The 23,553-nt window shown below is 38.5% G+C and overlaps 1 protein-coding gene across 3 annotated transcripts; it reads right to left on the reverse strand.

Moving 5' to 3' along the window:
- Positions 1 to 1,987: 1,987 nt before the first annotated feature.
- Positions 1,988 to 23,213, reverse strand: NUCKS1 (nuclear casein kinase and cyclin dependent kinase substrate 1). Of its 3 annotated transcripts, XM_044446109.1 has the most exons (9): positions 22,968 to 23,213; positions 22,280 to 22,367; positions 16,323 to 16,372; positions 14,208 to 14,313; positions 11,222 to 11,274; positions 10,337 to 10,486; positions 9,254 to 9,406; positions 8,049 to 8,198; positions 1,988 to 7,062 (listed from the first exon to the last, which is right to left on the reverse strand). In XM_044446109.1, exons 2-9 carry the CDS (start codon positions 22,309 to 22,311, stop codon positions 6,842 to 6,844), a joined length of 915 nt encoding a protein of 304 aa, XP_044302044.1. In that variant the 5' UTR covers positions 22,312 to 22,367; positions 22,968 to 23,213; the 3' UTR covers positions 1,988 to 6,841. The 3 variants fall into 3 exon arrangements, with proteins under 3 accessions (XP_044302044.1, XP_044302052.1, XP_044302034.1); XM_044446117.1 differs by lacking the exon at positions 22,280 to 22,367 and having other exon boundaries at positions 22,968 to 23,212; XM_044446099.1 differs by lacking the exons at positions 22,280 to 22,367; positions 22,968 to 23,213 and adding an exon at positions 22,711 to 22,930.
- Positions 23,214 to 23,553: the final 340 nt, after the last annotated feature.

Genomic DNA, 23,553 nt, shown 5'->3' on the forward strand with positions numbered 1-23,553 from the left:
GGCAGCTTACATCTCCTCCTCCATCTTATCCCCACAACAACAACCCTGTGAGGTAGGTGGGGCTGAGAGTCTGTGACTGGCCCAAAGTCACCCAGTTGGCTCCATGGCTGAGCGGGGACTCGAACCCAGATCGTCTGAGTCCCAGTCCCATGCTCTTAACCACTACACCACACTGTACATGTGCTCATGGTGACTTGGCGAAACATAGCTATTATATTATTTCAAGCTACTGTTGCACTTTTATACATTTCAACATGTTGGCTAAACACAGTCCAACAAAACAACAAAAAACAACAAAAATATGCAGCCTTGCTTTTTAATTTGATACAAGAATTTGAAGAGATTTCAAGATTTTCAGGAAAATAATCACTATTTTTGGTATATTTGCAACTCCATTTTCAGTTGACATAAATATGTTACCTACCAATTTTCAAATGAAATGCATAGAACTGCAATCCGACATTCAACGTAAAGAAAAATTTGATCATGGACTTTTATAGGTCCTATCTTGCCAGAGACAAAGATCTCTCACTTCACAATTACACCTTATTCGTTTTCACACCTACATTTGTGAGCAACTATTTTCAAGAATGAGGCACACCAAGAGTAAAATTAGAACCAAAATATATTTGAGAACTCACTGAACCTTGAGAACAAGAATTGCAACTACTTCCATTTAACTATTGATGCATTCGTTTCTCAAATATGTGAAATATCCCACTAGTTTTATGTTGCCCTTTTTTAGTTTTATAATAAAAATATTTAAAAATCATTGGTTATATTACTTCGATATGTTCATTTTCCATATTAGTGATAGCAAACTTGGAACCGTGCAATGATTTTAAGACTCTCTGAATGGGGTGCCGCATAATTAGGATTATGTGAGGAGCTTTTTGCTTATCTGTGGTGGCAAATATCACAAAAATTATGCACTTTTCTTTTTTTACTCATCAGCTTTCATTAGTGTTTGTGTACTTAATGTGCAGCCCAAGAAAGTTTTTTTCTTCCAATGTGGCCCAGAGAAGCCAAAAGGTTGAACACCTTTGGTCTAGAATTTTTTTTCCCCAACAGAGACCAAAGCTGTGCAGCCATCACTCTTTCAGGCACCTTCCCTAGGAAAGATTAGCACTGGGGCAATAGTTATTAAGCAGCTATGGATCTAATGTGACTTTCTTAAGGATAGTGCACCACCCCATTACAAAGTGAGCAATCTAATTTTAACTATGATAAAGTCTAAAATAAGTTTTTTACATTTTTTTAGCTTGTACAAAATTGAGCAGCTCAGTTAAAATTTGTGAATGGTATAGCGGTTCCCAGAACATAAAAGAAATTTTGCACTGTTGTATGGAGTTGCCAGCAATGGGGAACTGGATGTTGGACTGTTACACATTTTGAGATGTAGTTACTTTGGCAGCCACTTTGGATTATTGCATTTCCATCTTTGCAGCATACCAGAAGGCTGGTCTATAGTTTTATAACAAATTGTGATTTTTTTCAAGTCAAGCTTCTATCATGTCTGGAATAATTGTTATTAGCTTTCATTCAAAGGTGATTTAACCGTGTGGTTACAAGAGCAGGCTCTTAAATAGCTGATGTCAGTGTCATGTTTTCTGCTCAATACTGAACAGTACCCTTTGAATTCAGTAGCTCAAAAGGTCACGCAGGAAAAGTTCCATCAAAATCTCAAAACCTGGAGAATCTCCTTAATATGGCTGTAGTTTGAAGGGCATTATCTCAGAATGCAATTCTTAAGACATCACTAGCAAGCAAGCACCAGCAGATCCCACTTGAGTAAATACGCACAGGATTCTGCAAAGCATACACATTTTAAGGTCTGAAACAGTAGCTGACTCTGAATGTGAATCTTTAAAGATAAATGGTCTTGCACAGAATTTGTCAGTTTACTTGCACACGTGATTTTTTTAAAAAGCAAATGCAGGATTTATACTAGGCACATAAGGACTGGAAAAACCACAGAAGGCATGTGTATGGGTTATAAAAGCCCTTTTATAAAGCCATTTTTAAACAAAACCAAAAAGTTTACAAAAGAAAATAAGATACAGAAGAATAAGATGCTTAATATATTCAAAACAAAAAAGAGGGGGGGAAGAGAGAGAGAGGGAGAGAGAGAGAAAGAAAAATGAGGGGGACACAATTCCAACATGCTGAACAATAAAGGGTTCTTTTCCATGTTTTCTTTTAATACAAAATACAAGCCAAGGATACACATACTTAAAACAGAGCTCAGGAGCAGATATGCAGTCCTGGGAACCCTTCAATAAAAAGCAAAGCAGGGATTGTTATTTTTTTTAAATTGCAAGTACATACAGAGACTGGAATATGTAAAATTAAGTAGCACAAAAGACCATCACACAATTCTACCAATGCATGTTGCATCTATAATTCACGAACATGGTCAACAACGTCATGTTCACTTCAACCCCCCCTTTAAAAAATGCATTTTTAAATAAAGCATTAATGTTACATTCAAACTGAACTCCTAGTACCATGCTGCAGATTTCATTGTCAAGGGAATGACAACCCTACTGGCTATTATCATGACTGTTGACCTTGGCACCTGGGTTTAAGAATATTCCTTAAGTCATCAATCTGTCTTTCACAGCCATTCATGAAAAATCCCAGGGGAAGCTGAGAATCCAACAGGGTAGTGAATACCCAAGACAAATATCCACTGCATTCCTTATCAGCAACTCCTAGCTGATGCTAAGGATGTTTGCCCCACTTAGAGTCCTTTTATCTCTTATGTTTGAGAATAGTTCAGGGTTTTACATGGTGACTTGTTCCTAGTAAACAAATTATGTAATTCTCTTATATACACTTTTGTAATAATTGTTTCTGCAGGAAAAGTAAAATTCACAAATTTCTAACACACATAAATTGTCAGACGAACATCCACGCATGCACACACACATGCGCACTCACTCCCACTCACACAAGATACTTGAAGGGGTTTTCATTAATTGTGGCTTAAGCAAGTTTGTGTACTGTTCTGCCCCAAACCCCTGTCCCCCCCTTGTTAAAAAAATCCCTCCCCAGATATACAAAGCATATGCACAAATCTTGCAGTCACACCAAGCATGCTCAAACTGATGGAACCATTTCATTGTCTACAGTTTTGTACAGGGGCAGATGGGGCAACCAAAGCGTTCAAAGTGGCCAACACATTAAGTCAGCATGCAGCAAATGTTTGAACTGACTTGAAAAGGGGAAACTTCTGCTTTAAGAGTTAATAGAGACTTGAATAGAGATCAACAAAAGGTGAAGCAGAAAACTGAAATGACTATGAAGAGAAGGAGGAATACCCAAGGCAAGTGTCAGTTTAGTTTAATTATCAGTCTTTAAAAACATTACCAGTATGTCCATACCCAGAAACTGCCTTGTGGTAAACTATCACAGACAAACACAAGAGGGATTCACTATCCAGTTTGCGTTGGGCCCCAAATTCCACAAGTAGTTTCTTTGAATGCAGTGGATCAATGTGGGGGGGGGGGGGGAGATGAGAGGAGCTACCAGGTTTCAGTAATGGGTGAATGCAGGCCTCATAGAGTGCCTACTTGAAGAGGTGGGAGGGAAAGTCATTCTCCCTCACAAAGTACTAATATAACTTCCCAAATACCTAAATCATGGGAATCAATTTCCTTTTATTTTATAAAATCATGTGCCAACATTATGATTTGTTATAAAAAAATAAACACTCCACAGAAAAATTACATAAAGCAAAAGCACCGATTTCTACAGCTCATAAGCTTCCAGCATGTTACAGCTTTTCCCCTTGCCAAGTTCCACTCCTTAGTTTAGCTGTTTGTTGTACTTGGGGGTAATCCATTTAAAATCTATTTTAAAAGTATTTCAATCCATCTAATTAACAGTTTTGGTTCTTGGTGCAGACATATTATGGAGTATATTCAGCAACTTTATGACATGTCTAATGAGTTGAGAAGGGTTTACAGACCACCTGAAAGTATATAAAATTTCCCCTATCTTCCAAAATGTCTAAAACATAAATTTTATGTAAATAAAACCAATCACTGTGCTTAAGCTGCTTTGATTTGTCTTAACACAATGGACTGAACAGAAAAGCCATTACAAAAAGAATATTGGATATTCACTTTCCAGGTGTCCAGGCTTTCTCTTCAGCACTATGACAACCATCTAGTCATATCCAAAAGGTAAGCTTCAAATACCCTTTAAAAACCTCACTGAATGTTTGTTTATACTCTTCTTGTTCTCCCAATTACTTGTGAAACTTAAGATACACTAAACACATTTGCTTTTGATTTTCCATCAAATTTGCAATAAATGCTTATACTAGGATATTAAATAACCTCCCGTTCCCAAAAAGCAAATGATGTAGGGTGAGTAATGCACACTAGAGTATGCCTGTTTGTTTTCTGGCAATGCTTATTTCATGGAACAAAGTAATGAACTGATACTGCTATTGCATCCCTAAAATACTGCATTCAAAAGCAATATGCACAGAGAGACAGAGTATAAAACTGAATTCTGTAAAAGAGTAAAATGTTTTAATATAGACATTATTTTACTGCTATTACAAGCAGTTATTAACTACATTAGTATTTTCAGGGCCTTCTAAAATGTTTGGTTCTAAGATGGACATTAGCAAACTCCAGTAAAAGCATAGTTCTTAGCCAGAGTTTGGGTTTCACAGGATCAAGGTAAAGAAATCTGTTTGCCATCATATATAATATCTGATAGAATTATTTCACAAAATTAAAGGCTATAACTGTTTCAAATAGTCGATAATAACAAAGTCTTAATGACTTCTTCAATAACTATTATACACAGTTGTATTTGTTGAACAAAGGATACTAAGGAAAATGGATATTCTACAAAACAATTCTGGATTAGCAGATATATATTCAGACACTAATAAACAACTGGCTGACTACAAAGATTAGAGGAAACCATGCCAACAGTTCTACATCTGGAGAAGGTGAACAAGTTATCACCAAATATTTCACTTATAGAATGGTGTAAGACCATTTTGGACTCAACACCCTGAAAGGAGAATACCATCTTCATGCCTGAAGTGTCAAAATTATTCAGCCTTAAATTGGTAAAAGTGATTCAACATGGATTTACTTCTGTCCAAGAACAATTCAGGTTGTTTTCATGTTGTAGGTACTGTTCAATATACATGAACCATTGTCTAGATCAAAACTGTCACTTCAAACCAGGATGAATTTGCATTCCTCTGATAAATCAGAAACAGATTTATAAGGGAAATTAATTAGACATGAATATACTATTAATGGGGGGGGGGGAGGCCCAGGCTTAAAAATGCATATCTATGTTTGTGGGCAAGCATGTGTAAAAAAAAATGTCATTACTTACTCATCCTTCACTTTGGCTTTCCAATACTAATCAGGCAACCCCGGTCCTTGAAACCAATACTTATGAATTGCACCCACTAGTCTAATTAACCTTTCAGTGTAATATACAGATGTCAAATGATCTGGCTTCAGAACAGTAATATTCAACTTCAATTTGAATGAGATTACAACTGAAAGTGTTTAATACAACAGTACAAGATTAAAGCATAATGTAGGTGGCACTCCAACTTACATTAAATACTGCAGTTTCTTTATCAAGGGCAGAAATTTAAAGCTATTTTTTTTATTTACAATAGCCATAATGATGCAAGGACATGCCCCTCTCTCAAATATACTGTGCACTGGCAGGATATCCTATTTCACAATGCACCAATTATCTGCTACATCCCTTATGTCTTCCAGTTCATACCCTGTTCTTTGCCTAATCTCGATACAATGGCTTCTGATAATCAGATGATAACACCTGACAGTGAAGCAGCATTTGTTCTGAAGGAAGAAAGGGAACTAAAATCAGTAATGGACTGATGGATAAGGGCAAATTATATCCTTTGCTGGTAGAAGTGACTCATATTTTGATGTTTATCAAGGTAAAGTAACACTTGTTGAAACAGAGACTGCAAAATTATAGAAATTGTATAAATGGTTAAATTTGTAAAGAAAAACCTACATCAGCCCCCTCCCCAAACTTAAAATAGTAATTTCAGCTTCCAATGTCTCCCTGAAACCAGACTATACATTTTACACAAAGATTCAAAGCAGCATAGAAATATGAAAAATTCAAAGCAAGAGTTGGAAGGAAAAAATGTATTTTGGCCAGCTGGAATGCTATCCTAACCAGGAAAAGGAAGGACTATCAATGGCATGAACAGATAGGGCCTTTCTAAAGACTGAAATACAGAAAAGACCCAGTGGTCATTAAAATTACCTTGGCCATTAGAAATAAATTGTGGAACCCCAAACATTCAGAATATTGGAACGTAAAACCCTTGATACAATTCAAAATAATTCATATTCTACAGATGAATTTATGTCAACAGAACTTCTATGTGCAAGAATATGTTTGTTTTGGATTCAATTAAGCAAGTTGCCTTAGACAGTTTCCCAATTTGGAAAACCTATGCTATTTGTTAACTCTGATCCTCCAAGTGTCAGCCTCAACCTTATTGCTTTTACAACTGCAGTAAGCCTTCAAAAATATATCTTTAGTAAGTTGTTAATTTAAATCTAAATGGCTTTCAGATTTGGTTGGGGTGAACAGAATGGCCAACAGACTGCGACATCAAAACATTATTGTGTAAATGTTCTTTTTTAAAAAAAGAAGAAAGAACTGTACTATTTAAACAGCTAAAGTAAAGGTGGCATTCACAGCCCATGAGTCAAGCCACAACCAAATCCATGTTCTACCCCCTAAGTATATTCTCTTTTTCTTACTCTCTCTCAAAAAAGTTTCTCTCCCATACCACCGTTTAATCTTCACCAGATGGGACTTCATCTTCAGACCCTTCATCCTCAGATTTGTCTGGACGAGTACTAGCAGATTTCTTCTTTCGTGGAGGACTTTCAGGCTCATATTCATCCTCATCTTCATCCTCTTCATCATCTTTTGGGGATGGTGTCTTTTCTTTCGATGTCTTTGAAGCTGTGGATCGGCCTCCCTTCCCTTTACCCTTCACTGGACTAGGTGTAACTGAAGGAAGAAAAGGTAACAAAGCATCTTACAATTAATAAATAAGATCAAGTCCTGGGCACACAATCCATACATAAGTAGGTTTTTCCCTATTTCTTAAAACTGCTGTCTAGTAATCTAGGAACAAGACTGCAATACTGCTACTGAACAAAGCATGCACTGGTGTGAAATCCTTATGCAGAAGAATTTGTAACAGGGTTAACACAAAAGTATGCAATATATTTGAGCTCCTTGTCTGTTGTGTTTCAGCAACCCAGTGTGCTCTTGCTTGCATTCTACCTTCAAAGTGGCATCAAGACTCTTAGAACTGAGGCTTGCCTTTCAAGTCTTCTCAACAAGTATGAGCGCCAAAAATTATGATAAAAGCAGTTTTCATACAGAATGACTTCTGCTTCTACTGTAAGGATTAACTCTTAAACACATAAGGGGCTTAAAGTTAGAAACATTGTTTCATCTCCCTCCCTCTCAATATGTTAATCAAATATACCTGTGTTTCAAGCAATTCTTTCCAAAACAGTAATTAAAACCAAGTATTCAAATAGACATTTCTACCCAGTTTTCTAAAGACAATGTTTAACCAAATTAGTACAGTTTTTCAAGATGTGCATAGCAGTGGGTAAATCTGGACTTAAGTCAGAATTCACCGTCTCAGTTTCATTTGTAATGGAATGAAAGGAAATATGGTAGGGCACAGACATCACCAAGCAAGCATTTCGAACACAACAATGGCAACCAAGCAGATATTCCAGATTACTCCTTTCTTTGAAAATTTGGAAAAAAGACCTATTCCAAAACACTGATAACCATACAGCTCTACAATATTAAAAGGCATGCAATGATGTGAAATTGAAAATGGCTTGACTGAAGTAATTTGATTCATATTATTTTAAGCACAAGGTATGAAAAGCTGAGAAAACATACACTTGCAAATCAAACTCCATTATGTCATTCCTAGCAGAAGCACTTTTAAGGTTATCTGAGCTCACCTGTAGCCTTTAGCCTTGGTTTAGGCATTTTCTTTTCTTTCCTTTCTGGTTTGGATTTCTTAGCCACTTTTTTGTTCTTCTTTTTTGAACTGCCATAGTCACTATCATCATCATCATCTACAAGGAAATCTTCATCGCTGCCAGAATCTTCTGTGCAGAGAGAGAGGAATGAAATGTCTCTAAGAAGGGTTGTCCTTGTTCACTTGGAAGAGAGACAGAATGAGGGAGAGAGTCTGGTAGGTTGATCAAGGGATAGGAGTCAGCATACTTGGCTTCTGCATCTTGAACAGAATTTGCTAGAATCTGGAGAAATCATGACTTCTATGTCTCTGTATTTCCTTACATAAATGTAATGACTTGTGAAAAGTGGCATATTATTTAAAATAAACACACACACACACACACACACACACAGAGGCAAATTTCTCCTCCCACAAATTGCCCAGAATCAGACTAACATTTCCCTATACCAGCTGTTGCAGATTCTGTATCAACACCCTTCCCAGCCTGTTATGATTGCTCTTATTTAATATGGTCTTTTATCTTGCAGAAAACTGTAAAAGCACTCTCTGGTGCCAATGCCAGTGGTGTATTATGTATGGCATAGCGATACCTTACTGCTTCCTATAATAGGAGTTCCAGGTTTTGAATTCTGGTGTCCATGATTCTAGTTCACTGATTCACTGGGTTTCTATTTGAACATGGCAAATTTCATGAGTCCCCGTCTTTTGTCATTCATAACAAATACCTGTCATTCATCCAACAGTCAAACTAGAGAGCAATATTTAAAATGCAGATATTTTAACACATACTTTGAAACTTTGGGGTTAACTAAATAAGAACATGAGGGTATCTGAAGCCCTTTAACATAGGACAGAATATTGGTCTGTTTAGTCTGTTGTCCAAGGTTGAAGATAGAACAGTGGCTATTATGGTAAGTTTGTCTTTGATGATGGAAATACTGCTCAAAAACTTCTCTTACATCTAAAAGGTCTTGACTGAAGGGATGGGCTTTCTTCTTCTCTCTCTATTGCTAACAGACAAAACTGATACATTAAAAATGGGTAGCACTCAATGTCCAAGAAGCTGAAACAGCAGGTTTACTTGTCTGGGCAACTTAACCAGGACACAGTATCAAACACAGTGTAGTTTATCAAGCTTATTCCTATTCTCCATGTGTGTGTGCACCATTTAATGCCACTTACTTTCTTGGAATGCTGCCTCTTCTTCTTCCTGATCTTCCTCCTCACTGCCCACATCATCCATGAGCATTTCTCGTTGCTTGGAAGCAGCCTTAGATGCTGCCTGTCGCTGCTGACGCACATTTTTGTGGTCTTCTTTCTCATCCTCACTGTCCTCTGTTACAAAGTCACCAGAAAGCAATGAAAATGGACAGTTTAGCAGACATTCCCAACTAGCAACAAGGAAAATACTAGGCAGAAATAAAAGTCTGTCTATGATGTAACTGAGATTTGTTGTACACCAAATATTTGAAAGCGTCTAATTTGTGATGTCTCAATCCAAGATACCAATCTGTAAAGTTAATAGAACATCCAGCATTGGTTAACATGCTGCTTTCCAGCTTGTAAGTCAGAAGGCAAACTAATTATTGTGACATATCTTCACTCAGAGCACACTGTTCCTGTCCTTTCTATGGCTCTCTCATCTTAGTAAAGATATGTGGGATATACACATATGAAAAATATGAACAAAAACTGAGAGTTAAAACTGAGACTAAGAATACTGGGGTAATGGCAATTGGCTAGATCCACTTTTAACCTCCAATCTACCCTGTGTGTGAGAATAAAATGCCTTCAGTCTCCACAATGTCTCAAACAACTTATTTAGAAGTAGTTCAAGTCTCACTTTGCATATCCATCCTCACAGTTAATATGAATGTTTGCTTATATAAGCCGAGTTGCTTATTTTCCTCAGTTTTTTCCTAAAATAAATTGGTTTAAATCCAGTTTTGCATGACATACAACAGGACCTCTGTGTCCTCTCGTCCCACTGCAACCTTCCAAATCTGTTCTACAGGCTCCCCCAACCCTATACAACAGACTGGGCAGCAGGTGGTGCTGGCAGGTTGCTGGGTATGGGGAGAGAGAATTCCACCAGCAGCTTCCATTCCACAAGTGGCATCACTGAATCCAAGATATCTGAATATGTCTATACAATATCTTAGTAGCTGTTAACATGTATTTAGTATGCTATTTGCATTGTTTCCCTATTCAAATAGGAAAACTCAACTTTCAGAGAGTAAAGAACTTCATTTACATATTCATTACCTGCAGCTCTTTTCCTGGATTTGGAAGATGCTCTTTTGTTCTTCTCAGGTTTGACTTTTTTTCCTTTTTTATTCTTTTGTGAACTCTCATAGTCACTATCAGCTTTGCCATCATCTGCTCCTAAGTCATCTTCACTACCAAAATCTTCATCTGAGAGAAAACAATGGGGAAAATGACTTTTAGATGTCTATCTACTACAGGGAAACACATAATAAGGCTCTGTGTCAGGAGTTGGTGCTAAATAAACAGTGAGCAAGTGCAGAACAAAAACAAAATGAGTTCAATCCTATTATGATTTCAGGCAGGGTGCATTAAGACTTTTCAGGCTGAAGTAATGGTACGGCAGTAAACTGCATATTCTGATACAGATGCCATTATTTTATTTGTTACATTCTTACAGCACCCAATAGCTGAAGCTTTCTGGATGGTTCACAACAACTGAAACTATAAAATACATTCTCCTTCAGTTGGTTAACTGATGGGATACAAAATCTTTCAGCTCAAGCTGAATTCCATCCTGCAGAAGGTTGGGTGGGGGGAGGGGGGCATTCCAGTAGTGGAAGCAATGGGAAAAGGGCCAAAAGCTAAAGGTACAGGACCAAAATACCAAAAATGCCAGTGTTAAAGCTCTTACAGTTAGTAATTATAGCCTTAGCATAGAAGTTGTATTTCAACTTCTTAGAGTTAAGAAAAAGCTTGATAAAATCCAGGAAATCACCAAACCATTGGTGACTGGGGGAAAGGGAGGGAGTGGGGCTGGGCAAAGGATCATGGCCATTTGAGGACTCTTGGGGAACCAAATCGAAACACCCCCCCCCCAAGAGGGCTGTGTGTGGTCCCCAGACCTGATGTTCTCCACCTCTACTGTATGATACACATGACTACCTGCTGAATGTGAATCGTCTCTCTTTGTCTTTATATCCTTTTCTGAGTCCTCACTGTAAAAAGGAAAACAAATTTCAACAGTTCTACTTTATGTACTGTCACAGATTATTTAAGTATAGTGTCTTCTGAGAGTAGAAGATATCTCTATGGTAGGAAAAGGACGAAAGCAGTTAGATTGCATCACCTGAACAAAAGGAATTGACTATACCTGTTCTTAATTCTGTGGAGTTTTACTATTCTCTCTGAAACATCATCTTCCAAAGTACTTTTAAATGATATTATTCTAAGGACAACGATCCATTTCACTTAATTGCTAAAACAATGATAATACTTCCCAAGGTGTTACACAGGATGCTAAGGGAGACAAACTGCAGTTTAACTATAAAGTCTGCACACCAAGTTTAATAACACCCTATGTTGTTCAGAACTGGAGCAACACTGTAAAAACTGATTTACAAGGTGAACATTTAAACATTTAGGCAAAATAACTGTGAAACAAGAGTTGCAAGGAATTTAACATTAGACCGTAACAAATAAAAAACACACTGCACAAATTATAATGTGCAGCTTGTGTGCAACTTTAACTTTTGTCCTTTTCCTTCTTGGGCTGTTAAGGGAAAAGGAATCTACTTCTTCAAGCACTGATATGGTAAAAAGGAATAAATCATCTTATCAAACATCATACCCATTTAAGGATAATGTAAAACTTACACTCACAGTATTTCACAAACCCTTCTATACTTTACACAGGGGCTGGGAATCTGGCCAGATTCAGTCAGCAGCCTCACCCCCATGGTCCTATGCAGCTTCTTTAGTCTGCCATGCAACTTACAATGCTTCCCCCTAACTGAGTGCTTCCCTCTCATCCTTCCTGATGGAAGGGGAAGGAGTGGAAAAAGTGTGTTCTATTAATGGTTCCTATCATATTATGCATTTTCTACAAACAAATGCTCTCATTCCCTTTCCCTCATACTTCTCAGATCTCCTTAATCCATTCTCATAGGGAAGGGAACAGGAAAAGCCTTGTACAACATGCCAGAATAATGTGGAGGGAGCTTCCACTATATTTAGCTAAAAGCCTTCACACCATTTCTCAGTTCCGGAGGAGAATGAGAAAAGAGTGGTAGAGGTATGTGTGTGTTTGTGTGTGATGGATGGAGATAAAGAATGTGTAGTGATGGTCCTGAGAAAGAGTATGGGCTGGCTTGGGCCCAGATCACAGCCAGCATAAAGCCCCTGACATATTAGTCCTGCGATAATGGCACTTCTCAATGAAAAAAGACAGTCCTGCTTAACTCCCTACAGAAGATATTACTGAGAACTTTGATATAGTTTCATATCTAGATAGCAGTGACAAAATATTTTATGTCTATATTCTCTGTAACCAGACTAAGGGAAGAGAAGTTTCATGTTCAATTAGTTAAGTAAGCTTGTCCAGCAAGTGACACTTTCAGAAGCAATGTACTTCAGTGGAAGGAACAATGCCTTGAATAGTACTCCTGGTACTAAAGACTTTTAGTTTGAAGTCCATAACGTGTATTACACAGGCTGTCTCACTGGTTGTCTTTTTCAGACCAAGCGCCTGCCATTATTGTCAGAAAATTGCAGTGCAGAACATTCTAGCATATGTCTCTAGTTACAAAGCAGGGGAGAACACAGAAACCTACGGAGTAACTTAGAACTGTTACATTGGTGAGCCAAAACCAGGGAACAATGGTTTTATAGCCCTATCTCATTCATGAAGTACTCCAAGCCACATGGGGTTTTCAATTCTCCTATCTCATTGTGCACCAATCAGCAGGGAAGGACACAGTAATGCAAAAGTTAAAAAGACTAGGAAGCAGCATTTCTGTTGTTAGAGTGGTGGTTGTTTTAGATTGCCAGCTTTCCTGCCTGCAGAAGTCAGTGGAGAGGGGACAGAGGAGTTCTTCAAAAGCAGCAAAGTGCTTTTCCAAGGAACCCTATATTTATTATTAATTCCAAGATAATTTTCTAATTTACTTATATCTAGGGCTCCTTCCAAACAGAGAACTCCTTTCACTAACAAAAGACATCATTTAGCTCTGGGATAGGCAGATATTTAAGTTTCTTTAAAAAGTAAAAGCATTTTTAAAAAATGGTATGCTGCAAAAGTGTTGTGCTTCAGCAGTATCTTTATTTGGATGGAAGGGAGTGAATGCCTTTCGAAGCTCAGTTTCCATCTCCAACTTGTACTTAGTTCTTGGGCAAGTTACAGCTCTCACTAGTTTGCCTCCTGGGAAAATAATGCTTTGTGAGTGCTCATACCCATAAAGCAAGTGTTTTATAAATATGACACTCCCCCTTGACAGCCATTTTGTGAGAGTGCCATGGTATTCTCAAATTCCAATTCTGCTCGCTGACTTAAAAAGTTAGGAAGTCTACTATTACATCTTTTTCTCCTTGAGGGTTTTTTGTTTGTTTGTTTTGTGAAAAGGAAAAAGAAGCATGGGAAACCCCAGAAGGGTTACAAGTGGAAGACAACACTATATGAAATCCACAACACATAATCGCAACGTGCACTAGACAAAGGCAGAAGCCCAAATATGGAAGCCAGAAGCTAAAGAAAATTACCCAGTGACAGTTAAAATAATTTAAAAGAGCAAAACACATCCAAGCCACCATAAAAACAAAAAGTGAAATCTTAATGTTAATATGTAAATGTATTATTATATTAAAATGTTTGGGGAAAGAGAAAGGTATTTGCTTGATTCAAGAAAGGTATTAGTGAAGGCAAGCTTCTCCCAGAGAGGATGTTCCATAGCTAAGGAGGGGGGCACTGTTTGATATCAACTCAACTATTTTACTTCAAATGATGCGGAGGGGTCACTGGGAGAAGAACTGCTATTGACAGTCTTAGGGCATGGATCGCTATACACAGGAAGAGAATTTTCTTTAAATACAGAAGCTCTAATCTATGAACCTGTATGTAAAAGACTAACTACTCAGGAGTCAATTTCCAACTTACCTGTCCTCCTGAGAATTCTTTCCAGAACGCCTTTTATTTTTTGCTTCCCTTGGTGAGGAACGGATTTTCTTGGCTGGTGGAGCTGAATCTCTGCCATATTCCTCATCTACATAACAAACAGGATAAAACAAGCTTAATGGGAAAGCTTGTCAATTTAAAATATTAAATGATATAACATTGAAAAGTTAGCACCAAGTATAGCATTCTGCTAAATCTGCATGAAAACAGCATCTCCTTCCCTATACACCTGGCCTGAATCTTAAGATTTTTCTCTGAGGTCCTTCTTCAGGAGCACTCCTTGAGGGAGAGCAGAAGACTGGCTACTTGGAGAAGGGCCTTTTCTGTGGCAGTGCCCCAAATCTGGAACTTGCTTCCCAGAGCGGTGCACCTGATGCCAATGCTCACCAGGCCAAAAACATTTTATCTACCCGGTATTTTTAGGTCTAATGGTATTTTAATAGTAGGATTTTATTATATGTTTTTGTATTGTTCTTTAATTATGTTGCTATACTGTAAGCTGTCATGAGACCTGCTGGTATAGATGGGTTATAAATGTTTTAAATAAGCAATGGAATGCTTGAAAAGTGTTGAAAGATCAATGCTTTCCCAGATGCAGATGTATAGTTTGTTATCAAGATTTGTTTCAATAAACTGGTTGTGCTCTATTATGTTTTATTGTTGTCTGTAAGGTGTGTTAACATTTATAAGTCAATTAGAAGGCATTGCCAAAAAGCAAGTGTGTGGGTGAGTATGTGATGGTGGTGGTAGGAGATATATTAAATGTTTCAAATGTGTCTGATTAAGTATGAAAGTTAAATCCGGCTGTTTAAGATGCTAGATGAAGGCTCACAGGGTCAGCAGGGTTATGTGATCAGTTGAATAGAAGTATATATACACCTGGGATTAGGAAATTGCCTTTTGCTATTTAGTTTATATCCCATGCTGTAGAAAGCAGCAGTGGCTGGTTCTCTCCATATTTTTAAAAACACTTTTGTGAAGAGTAGTGTCCTACAACAGAGATCCCTTGGAAAAGTAGAAGTGTTTCCAACATATGAAGATCAATGACCATGTACAAGCTTTCCCAGTGTTTTGCCCACCAAAGCCAATCACCTGTAGCTGGAGACCATGGTGGATTGCTGGGCTTGCTCTAGGACATACATCGTTTTTACAACGCGATGGTGAGATACAAGAGACTTCGTTAGTTCCTTGTGAATCAACTGAATATCTCAGGATCCATTCATTGCACAAGGATTCAATGAAAGACAAGGCAGTGTTCTCTTAAAAAGGTAGGTAACTACCTGTGGGAGTTTCTGAGTCTTTTCTGTGACACAAGCAAGGAAGACAGTTCATGATACAAGCTAACATGCCCTCTGAATGGAAGATGACAAAGTGTTTCCTGGGGGAAAAGCCAGGTATTCAATGCTTGGTGTAAAACCTAAAGCCACCCTAGAAGCCTGTTAAAGGCTGCAGTATAGATAATAATTAAAATGCAAGGCTTAATTTTTTTCAAAGATGCTGCACTCCACAGTGGTCCTCTGCTATAGCCTCTATGTCACACTCAGTATTTTATACACACCCTACCTATATCTGGTACATAGATAGTTTAGAAGGCCGAAATTACAACAATTTGAACTCAAACAACATACAAAGAAGAAAATGTTGGAAAGACCTGCAGATTCTACTTTGACACAGATCTTTTTGAAGTTATAGATTAAGCCAACAAAATAAAATTGGAAATAACATAGGAATGCACCATATTTTGTTGGTGCATTCATCAGACAGTAACAACAGCATGACTGCTTTCCAAGAAGGGGGCAGACAACAACCCTACACCCCCAGGAAACCTTAATATATTTCACTTGGAGGAGGCCAAAACAAAAGTTTTTCAAAATCATGGAAGTCTTGTACTAAAACAAGCTGTACATACTAGTAATTCCATCAGATCTATTCCAAATAGCACCTCAGTATCACCCTCCTATTAAAATGTCTATTTTACTATGCAGTTGAAAGCATACATACAAAATAGAAGCACCTCTAGTCTTTCAAGCATTTGTTTCCTCGTCTTTTAGTAGCTACTGAACAGTGTCTATATTTTGGCCTAGGAATGATAGTTACCTGCATCATCGGATTCCTGAAACTGTGAGTAGTCTACCACTTTTCTATTCCTAAAAGGGCAGAAAAAGATATTCATTTGAATAGAGTTAAATTTTATAGCATCTACAATCAGTTTTACAACACAAAGACAAACTACTTCTTCACCTATAGATTCTAAGTAAGGCTGTCCTGATTTTGCAGCTTCACTATATACACAATGTACAGACAGAGGCAGATACCAAAAGGAACTGCCCCATTCTCCTGAAATACTGGAAAATTTGACAATTCTATAAAGATTCAATTATTGACCAGTTAAATAATGGTCAAGAATTTTAAAGTACTAATTGTATCAGAACAACAAAACAGATTTTGGCTTTCCCCAACCTACCATGATGTAATGTCTCTCAGTAGGCTATCACATGCATTTTACTTCAATTCGCAATTTCAGTACTTTCAATAGTGGGTTCTTTTAGTCCTTTCACTCTGCTTTAGGAGCTTTGTGAACAGAAACCCAGATTACATGGGAGGTTCCTTGCAACCAAGTAGTCAGGGGCAGCGATGACTGTGTGTGTTCGCTTTCAGAGAAAGGGGCCAGCAGAAGCAATTTTGCAATGCTGCTAGGTTTGCTCCTGATGCTGTAGGCAAAGAGCTCTCACTTGAGATTTCACTTAACTTAAACTATACAAATGTAAACTGTCATCTACAGTGTATTCCACAAGGTCAGGAATGGCACTGTGTAGAACTTGGCTTTGTGGAATACTTGCTTGTGCACAATCAAGAAATAGTCAAACAACAATAGCTGGAGACACAATGTTCTGCAAACACTGGCGTTTTCATTAATAATTTGGAATAATCCAGTTCAGGTACTTGCTGTAAAGAAGCCACTATTTTAGCAGTGTTTCTATTTTTTCCCTTTTTTGTAAACTGGTTAAGGATTTAGTAAAGTGTAAAAGAAAACTTTCTTAAAAAAAAAAAAAAAGTGAATTGTGGAAACCGTCTTTCCATTACTGATAAAGGAAGTCTTCATTAAAATAGTGTCCCAAATCCTGATAGATTAAATGAATGAAGATGCATTTTTATCTCATACCACTGCATATGCACAGTTGAGGAATGCAAATATCTCAAAATAGTGATGTTTATACAAAGCTGCAAGTGCAATGTCTTTTCCACATACATTTTTCTACATTTTAGGCACATACACAATGGCTACATTCAGAGATCACAACAAACAACTGGTTTGTTATGATGTGGATGTGCTGCAACAAGTCTCAGGTCATACTTTGCCTTCTTTCCCCTTAGGTGAGGAAACTGCAAGCTTTACTTTGTAGCTTGGGGGGGAAAATGCAGTTCCCTGTTTTGCCCAAATACCAAGTTTGTTAACAAAAATGACTTGCAAAAACCACAATTTCTGTATTTAGACAAAATGAGAGAAACTTCAAATCTGCTCTGAAGTTCAATCTATCTTTTATGGGGTGCTATGGTAGCAGTTAAACTAAAATGCATCCTCCCTAAAAGCTGACACAAACTGAATAGTATTTCAATCACTTCGAAACATCAATAATCCAAGACTCTTAGGAATAGTACATGTCTTGATCATGCCAGCTGATGAATGCTTTTAGAGACTGTGAGCATGTAGCCTATTAAGTCTCCCCAAATGCAATGCAATAAAGTATATCTTTCTGGACTGACTGGGTTAGTGGCACTGCATTATGATGGTTCTATTCTTTTAGTCCAGTAAGATAGCAAAAAGGAGTAAACTTTAATCACAAAAAAAAAATTATTTTTGAGATAAACCAATATAACAGGATACTAAAACCTGCCATCTTCAATTTGATGCATTTTTTTCATCCACAGTTGACATGCTGGATTTATTACAGGGCAGATAGGTGAGTGTTCAGAGTGATTGCTCCTATGAGTTCTTCAAAGGCTTCTGAAGACTTTTCCCAGGCTACAAGAAAGGCAATGCTCTAAACAGGAAACAATCCATTTCCTGTAGGATCAGAGCACGTCCCTTTTTCAAGTCTGGAAAGAAATTTCAGCAACTAGTATGAATGTCTCATTCCACTCAATCCTACAGCTACAGCTCTATGTGTATTGGCTCTTCCCCTCCAGACATTGGCACTCTGCATGGAGACCAGGGAAAATGTCACATGGTGGGGGGAGGAGCTCCACAACACAGCCCAACCCCCCAGTTGAAGCAAGCTGTTTAAATACCAATTAATCTGTGGAAACAATATAAATGCTGTTGCTGAAACTTTTTATAATTTGATAAATACTTCTTCAATGAGTATCTAACATCTATTTTGTAACATCCCAGATATTATCTAGAAGGTTCCTCTCCATGCACAATGAAAACAGATGCCAAGAACACAAGGCCATTGGTATCTCTCAGACATAAATGCCAGGGTGTTACATCCACCCAATCTGCCTCTTTACGAACTGATTTAAAGGGAGTTACATCTGCTGTTGTTGGTTTTTTTTAGATGACTTAATTCTACTGCATCTGTGCATCAGCCAATAGTATCTTCCTTACAGCTTGATGTATTTGAAAGCAGTTTCAGACAAAAACCTTTTAAGTCCAACAGGGACCCACAATTTTTGGCTGATCTTCACAGTGAAGCAAAAACCTGTGGTTGCCAAAGTCCCTTGCTAGTTTGGTCAATGCTCACCATGTAAACCTACCTCCCTTCTCTGGATTGTCTGAAGATCAGCCTTGTTAAAGTCATGAAATCTGGCTAGTTGCAACACCTGTCAACACCCACTGGAATTCGGCTGTTTATATGTTTATTTTACATGGCAGTCCTCTTCTTAGCTATGGTCTGCCTTGTGGAATAAGTGCACAAAATCCTTTGATTGTAGCTTGGTACAGAATACAATCCAGTCCACTTCCTTTACTATTTATTTCTTCCTTCTGCTGTTTCCTTAGACAAGATCCTGTATACGAATTAGCGCTGAACATTATCTTATTCAGCTTCTTCAGTAACTTCTATCAGAAGAGCCTGCCTAGCATATAATGGGCATCAAAATCATCTGTTTTGAAAAAAAAATGGATTAAATTTTGCTGAAAAAGTCATTAGATTCTGTTCTTATGGATAATGTCTGATATCTTGCAAAGGACCTACCTCCAAATAACACTAAATGTATGTTGTATTTAACATGCATGGCTTTTAAATCTTTAGATTATATAATCTAGGATGTTGATAATCAACTTAATGAGAGCAAATATGAATGGGGAATTTAACCTGTAATTCCTTAAGATTTCCAGATGTGTGAGTGGGGATCCCCACTGTTCATGATTTATCAAATTTCATTACATAATTGATCAGCATAGGGCAAATCCATGAGCTAAATAGAGATATTATGTTTAATCATGATTTTAGCATAAAGCTATCACCATGTAGTATATAACTAGAAACACTGCATAGGGAGCGTGTGGGTGGAAGCACAGACACTGGTTCACTTCAGATGTCACAGCCATGCAGGATTTAAATGTTTACTCCATGAATGAACAGCAGCAAGAGTGTGTTTTGGTTCCCATTAAGTTAAATAACCTAGAAACACACTATTCCTAGTTGGCTCATTCAACTCATCCACCACCACCACCACTACAATACCCACAAGTTCACCTGAAAGTAGAAATGTAAATGCCCAGAAGTTTGGAATCTACTGGGGGTGGATGGGGTGCGTTATTTAAAGAGAAAATTTGACATTGGCAGCTATTTAAAAAGTATTGCATACCAGTTATTAAAATGATCTTGACTACATTAAGAACATACATCATACAAATTGAACTATCTGATCCATACAATTTAAAAATATGAATCAAGATGGTTAACATGTAGCAGAAAGCTGCTGCATCCTTAAGCTACATATTCTAGTAAAAAAATTAAAAATATTAAATAAAAGTTGAGAAATTAACACTATAATTACCCAATGAAAGTTTTAATTAACTGTTGTTGAAAAATAGGCTCTTTTCTATACAATACAGCCAGAAACACAATATAAAAACCTGCAACACCTATCTACGTGGAAATAACAATGCATGAGTGTACAACTAGAAGCAATGATCCCTTTCAAACTGCTTCCAACTCTGAAAAATACCCCTAACAAATCACAGTAGGATGGAGATATCCTTTAAAATCTTTACTAGTATAACCACCATCACCACCACATGGTATTACAGTAATTATGGATAAAATAGCTCCCCCAAGCCCACGAAATATTATTTGAACAGAATATACTGCTATCTTTATTTTTCTCTAATCAAAAGCAGAAAAGGATTGAAAGTTTGTACAGAATGAAACAAGCTGCTCCACTTTTACCATGTTAGCTTGTACTTTAGTCTGATGCATATATTTTCAACAGAATAATTCCTTTCACATGTTACTGAAGATGAATGAATCTCATTGCCTATCATAACCCAAGTCTCAAACTGATCACAATGACAGGTAACTTTTGCATTCTATGTCACAAGTAACCACTCAAATCAATCTATTCAGCTATAAATTAAATTTACATTTCACATTCATAAACTCTATCTCCAAGAAGGGATGAGTGTGCACACTTTCTAATTAAGATGCTAATACTAATATATACATTAATTAAGAATGGAAATGGTACTATAAATTTATTTTAAATGGGACACTGAAGCACACTTTACGAAGATAACTATCCAGGCCAATGGAAATATAGTTTTCTACTGAATGCTAAGTGATATGATCTGCTATTTAGGATGCATTTGTGAGTTAAAAGGTTTACTTCTCTGCAGGTCTGGGTAACTCCAAGGACTGCCAGCCCCACTTTAGAATCTATGCTATGTTATCTTAGTTTGCATTTATTAATGCTGATTTAAGACCAAAGCATCTTTAGAACCACCCGATGACAATATAAATAGGACACCTTTGTATGCAGTACTTATGCAGCATTTTAACAGGTACACAAATTATAATTCCATTTTCTTTTCATCAGCATCTCAGTTGTTCTCCTTGCAAAGATATGTTTAATATTGGTTTATAGTTCCCAGCAGATGTGTTACTATACTTCAACTTATTCTGTCTTAAATAACAGTCCCTTGAAGAACTACACAATTAAGGTACTGGTGAACAAGTTGGGGCAGGAATCTTACTGTAATTACAGTTACTAATCAAGCTTAAACAGTCCTATGTTTTAAAACTTGCAGGTGTAACTGATCTAAGCAAACAAAACAGATATTTATTTTGTGACAGTTCAGAATCATAATAGGAAACCAAAGAAGTCTTTGCAAAACACTGCTTCAAAGACTGCATAAAACCAGTGTGATTCAAAGGTCAGTGTTGCAGTGGACTATGACTGGAGCAGACTCTCCAGCCCCTAAAATGAGAGACTAGGCCAAGTCATTACTTCAGTCTACTCTAAAAGAGGTTATAGTTACAAAAATAATTTAAAATATCCAGAAAGGATAGAAATGCATTAAGTAGGTTCACAACTTCTGCCTGGCTTTAGTAATAAAACTAAAAACTGTGGTTAGTAGCAACATTGTAATCACCAACAGCCAGAGTGGCAAGAAACTGCCTGGCTACTGTGCTTCTACCACTGTAGGTGGAGAATACGATGGTGTGGCCGGAACAGTAGTATGAACAGAAGCCCCTTGTCCCACTTTGCTGCAGAAATTGAGACCGGAAGCATTCCAGTCAATAACTTTGGGCCTGGAGTGCCTCAGCTAAGCCAATACGCTTTTCACTTCCTTTTCCTGCAGGAACAGGGGCAGGGGAGCCTTCCTCGATTGTTGTGTGAACAAGGCATCTACAACATTTTGACTAAGTTCAGTTAAACTGGCAAGGCAAGGACACAGTCATGGGCACAAAGCCCAAAGAGATGCGTGTTCAAATCCGTACTTAGCAATTATACTTCTGCAGAGATTGAACCTATCTTAAGCTAACCTACAGTACTGTTGCTAGAACATCTATAAAGAAGCACAGAAATGCACACTATCTACTTACTGCTCCTTGAAGAGTGAGATGACACTAGACATCCCTTCATTCGTGAAAACAAATTTATCTTCATCAGTGCTTCGCAATCAATTCACTACTGCAAAAAGACCCCCGTCCCCGGCAAAATAACACGCTGAACACCACACGCATATGCACCCCTTCCCCAAAAGAGCATCTTCGACTACGAACTCCTCTCTCGTACGAACAAACTGTCTCCCAAGACCGATGGACCAGCACTGCTATACGAAATAACACAATGAAGGCAGGCTAACAACGCGTGTTCAACCCCACCCCCTTATCTCAAGCAAAGACACACGCCTCTCTCAGCTAGTGAGGCGCAGGCCTTGCTTTCACTCACGCTACACCAGCGATGTACAGATAAAGAGCGTCGGCGAGAAACGCCGCTTCCCCGAAGAGACACGGACTTTGCTTGCACTAACCTTAAGGGGCAGCATTGCATCCTGTAAGGGGCCTGCAGGGCGGCGGCAGCAGCGTGCAGCCTACTGCGAGGAGGAGCAGCAGCAGCACGCTGCATGCCTGCACACGCCCCTCCCTTCGCTTCTCCCGCCATACCCCTCTTGGCCGTCTTCCCTCCCTCGCGTGGGACGAGGCCAAGTCCAGTCGTTTCCCAGCAAAGGGCCTACAAGAAGAGAAACCAAAGCAGCCTCAGGCCTTTCTCCATTTGCAAAGGACTCACCTGACAGGCCTAGACATCTCGGCTGACTCAAGGGAGGCCCTGAGGCGGGCGCTAGCGGCTCAGAAGGCAAAATAAGCGAGCAGGGACGGGGGCGTTCTTGCTCGCCCTCCCGGGCGGAGGGGTCGGGCCCCGGGTCCAGCGATTCAGTCCGCCGCCCCGCGCCCCAGACTCGGCTCTGGCACCGTCAATCGCCACCACTCGCCGCTCCCCCCTGCAAAATGGTCGCACTTCGTCCAGCAGAGGAGATGCGCCTAGCTGAGAGGGCGGTGCAACCTACTCGGCTGGACTCTCCTCCCTATTTTTCTCATTGGGTATCTGGTGGCGTTGCTGTGTCCCATTGGGGCGTTCGAAACATCACGGAAGCGTCAGCCCGCCTCCTTCCCTGAGAGCGGGAGGAGAGCCCCTTCTCGTTAAAGCTGATATGAGAGCTGAAGCTAACAACAAAAAAACCTGGTGGGACTTGGTGATGGCAGATTCGCAAGGAGTCCGCTTGAACTCTCGTCCAGTTCAAGAGCCAAGCCTTGTTTCGTACACAACAGAATGAGTCTCGAGGTGTATTTACTGGGCACACAAGAAACGGTGGGCT

The sequence above is a fragment of the Varanus komodoensis genome, unplaced genomic scaffold, assembly GCF_004798865.1.
Source record: "Varanus komodoensis strain SLA01 unplaced genomic scaffold, ASM479886v1 scaffold1, whole genome shotgun sequence".
In the NCBI taxonomy this organism is placed as follows: Eukaryota; Metazoa; Chordata; class Lepidosauria; order Squamata; family Varanidae; genus Varanus; species Varanus komodoensis.

What these genes read in the sequence shown, in the direction of transcription:
- NUCKS1 (XM_044446099.1), bottom strand. Translation starts at nt 22,841, where the DNA reads ATGGCGGGAGAAGCGAAGGGAGGGGCGTGTGCAGGCATGCAGCGTGCT. An exon ending in ATGCAATGCTGCCCCTTAAG is followed by an intron (nt 16,373 to 22,710) that starts GTTAGTGCAAGC and finishes CTGCCCTTTTAG; the next exon opens with GAATAGAAAAGTGGTAGACT. An exon ending in ATCCAGGAAAAGAGCTGCAG is followed by an intron (nt 9,407 to 10,336) that starts GTAATGAATATG and finishes ACTTTGTAACAG; the next exon opens with AGGACAGTGAGGATGAGAAA.